The sequence below is a fragment of the Nestor notabilis genome, unplaced genomic scaffold (genome assembly GCF_000696875.1).
Source record: "Nestor notabilis isolate BGI_N333 unplaced genomic scaffold, ASM69687v1 scaffold31417, whole genome shotgun sequence".
Lineage (NCBI taxonomy): Eukaryota > Metazoa > Chordata > Aves > Psittaciformes > Psittacidae > Nestor > Nestor notabilis.
In genome coordinates this window covers 689-3,957 of record NW_009938353.1, presented here as the reverse complement: position 1 = coordinate 3,957, position 3,269 = coordinate 689, and the positions used below count along the sequence as shown (strand labels likewise).

The 3,269-nt window shown below is 49.1% G+C and overlaps 1 protein-coding gene across 1 annotated transcript in view; it reads right to left on the bottom strand.

Moving 5' to 3' along the window:
* Positions 1–3,269, bottom strand: part of ZBTB8B (zinc finger and BTB domain containing 8B) — a gene marked incomplete at its 5' end in the record, with an annotated part of 4,946 nt that overhangs the window by 995 nt on the left and 682 nt on the right. Inside the window, 2 exons of the mRNA XM_010019274.1 lie at positions 398–576; positions 3,044–3,266. Of these exons, the coding sequence (XP_010017576.1) occupies positions 398–576; positions 3,044–3,266 (402 nt within the window). The remainder of the gene's footprint in view (positions 1–397; positions 577–3,043; positions 3,267–3,269) is intronic.

Here is a 3,269-nt window from a genome sequence, read left to right as displayed (position 1 = left end):
GCTGCAAGTGTGGTCTCAGGAGAGCAGAGCAGAGGGGCAGGATCCCCTCCTTGAACATGCAGTTCACGCTCCTTTTGATGCAGCCCAGGACGTGGTTGGTTTCTGGGCTCAAGCGCACACTGAAGCTGGCTCAGGTTCAGTTTCAAACTGATCAACACCCCCAAGTCCTTCTCCTCAGGCTGCTCTGAACCACTTCTCCACCCAACCTGTAGCTGTGCCTGGGATTGCCCCGAACCAGGGACAGGACCTTGCACTTCGCATTATTACTATTATTACTTATAGCTAGAAATGCTCATCTCACATCAGCAACAACCACTTTGTCCAACACGTTTCGGGAACTCGGGACACACCAAGACCTTGCCAAAACTCCCCGAGAGACAGAATCTTTCCCACTTACACTCAAGGCGTGACTCCGGAGGTGCTCCTGGCGCGTGAAGCGCTTCCCGCAGGTCTCGCAGGGGTAAGGCCGCTCACCCGTGTGGGAGCGGATGTGCCGCTTCAGGATTCCCTTCTGCTTCGCTGTGTAGGGGCAGAACGGGCACTTGTGAAGCTTGATGGGCACCACTAACACGTCACCTTTGGGGAAGAAACACACTGCGTTAGGTGAGGCAGACCTCCAGAGGTAGCTCCTTGTCCTCCCCGCTGCAAACCTGAGTCGAGACAACCCCACTGCCCCCTCTCTCCACATTTCCCTTACCTGGGATTGCTGCAGGTTGTGCAATTCCAGAAGACATTAACACAGCTGCAGGTGATGGCATCCCTGAAAGCTCAGCCTGCCTGTACTTACACAGCTGCTGCTCTGAGGGAGTTGGTTCTCAACATGTTCATCTGCTTTTAAGAAGCCATTTAATTAAGTACCAAACATTTGCCTTTAGTGCAGTGGGGTCTCTGCACTATCCCCACTGTCAAAGTCTCCCACTTTCTTTTTAAGATACCATTAGCATTAAGCAGCATTAAACCCTAAAATCTTTAACACAAATTACAGGTAGTAGCAGCACAATATTCTCATGTGCTTTGACAAAGTGCCTAAACTGAGGTGTGGGGAGCCCACCTGAAAACAGGAATGCTTGTTTCTACCGCCGGTCACTTCAGCCTTTCTACTGGTAGTAACAAGGTGAAGGGCTCCAATACATTTCCTGAGGATATTTTACTGCTCCTGAAACTAAACTCTATGAACACAAGTAATATGTAATTTATGAAGTCAGGCAAAAAAGAGAGGATTAAAATTGAAGATCACATTTTCCATAAACATGGGTATTGCAGAGTTTTTCAGCAGCAGCCCAGGCACGAGCTCCAGCATAAGGCTGGGATGTTATACTACAAGATCAGTTTTCCCTGTTACAGGTGCTGACTCAGGGAAGGGTTTGTGTATTGAACCTTGAGCTCTGTAACAGTTACAGCAGGCTGTGGAACACTGAGGTTTGTCTAACCCAGCCCCAAAAGGAGCCTCCAAATGTAGTAACATGTGAGTGTAATTCATCTCACCTGATTCTGGACCTTCACAAGGTGTTGCTAATCCCTGCTGGGTGGTTAGACCTCTGCTTAACAAACAAGAAACCCAGTTCCTACTCCTGCCTTGCTCCAGACTCACCCAAGGTGCCTGTTCCCCCTCCCTTCACAGGAAACCAGGATGCCTGGAATGGTTGTGGACACATGAAAATAACTGGTATTTATCTCATTTCAACTTTGTATTTCTCATTCCTGGTGTCTTCTGAGAACACTAAGACAGCAGGAGCACTGAAAGCTGAGGACAGATACTCCCATTCCACTAAACATCCTTGATGCTTGGTTTTAGCAGAGGAACAGACCTATGGCAGGTTTGAGGGCTTCCCCGCTCCAGTTTAAAGCGCATCAACCACTCAATTTCCTCTCGCACCACCTGATTCTATGAAATTCTATAAACACCACCCTTTTAATGAGCCATTAACGGTCTGAAGACTTAAAGAGAGGAAAAAAAGTGAGTTCTGTGTTAGATGCTCTTGCCTCGCTACACAACCCCACCCCCAGGCACAATGTGGTGACGGGGCTCTGTCCTGGCCACCTTCGTCCTTTAGTGACTTGTGATGTTATCAGATGCCTTCGTTTAAAGCAGTAAGACAACATATTGGGTTTATTGGCTTTAAGATCACACATGCACACTTAAGCTGGAAGTGATGGGAGTGTACTTGCTATCTAAGAGTCGAATACTCGGGGAAAGGTTTCCTGCCTGGTGCCCAGCCCACTCCTGTCACATCCTGACCAGTGATGACACTTGCAGTGCCCGTCAGAGCCGCCTCCATCTTTGTAAGCAACTAAAATGCCTAAATCCTTATTGTCCACTTCAGGAGAAACTCGTTTTGACGTGATCTTCCTCTTCTCCAGCTCCCTGACACTGCTGCTGGGAGATACCCCTGCCAGTGTGAGCCATCCCTGCAGGCATGGGGCTCGGGAGGCAGCAGGACCTCGTGTGCCCGGTTAAAAAGCCAATCTGCCTCTCGAGGTAAAAATTAAGTCTTGCCTTTCTGCAATAGCAGAGAGTTTAAAGCTTTCAGTGCTCTTAAAGAATTCCTGGGCATCACCCAGTGTTGAATAAACCCGATTTCTGCCCTTCTGAAGTTCAAAGCACCAGCAGCTGATGCGCTGGCAGGAGCTCTGGTGGAACGAGCTACTTGTGCTCTGTCAGTTCTGCAGCAGATCCCTCTTGTGGCAGCTCAACTCATCTTCCTGATCGCTCTTTATAGCACTAATGTTACGAGAGGAAGAGTCTTTTCACGATCCTTTCAACCAGGTCCCGACTGAGATCATTTATTAAAGCATTACCACCAACACTGAACTCCAGCATCTGCCTCAGAGAGACTGGAAGGGCCATCAGAAATACTTACCTGCCAAGTGCTGCACTGAATAAAGGAGTACAGCTCTTTGGGAGTCCAGAACAATAGTTTATTTTGCTATGGCATAATATTCAGCAATATATTCCTGCACAAGAACGAGAGTAACAAAGGAAGTCGCACACTTGGTGGTTGCCTCCTCCATCCTACAGACTGCAACCCCCGAGTCCTCTCACCTGTGTCCTCACCATACCAGTCGCTGTGAATGTCCATCATGGAGCTCACTGCCACCCCTGCGTCCTCTGGCCTACCCTCAAAGCCCCGGACAAAGTGATGGACCACGTCCTCCTTTCTCTGAGCCGAGCTGTTGCGCAACAGGGCCTCGAGGAACTGTTTCATGTGATAGTTATTGCAGGCCAAGTCCATGGCCTGCCCGCTGTGCAGCCCCTCTTCCATCTGCTC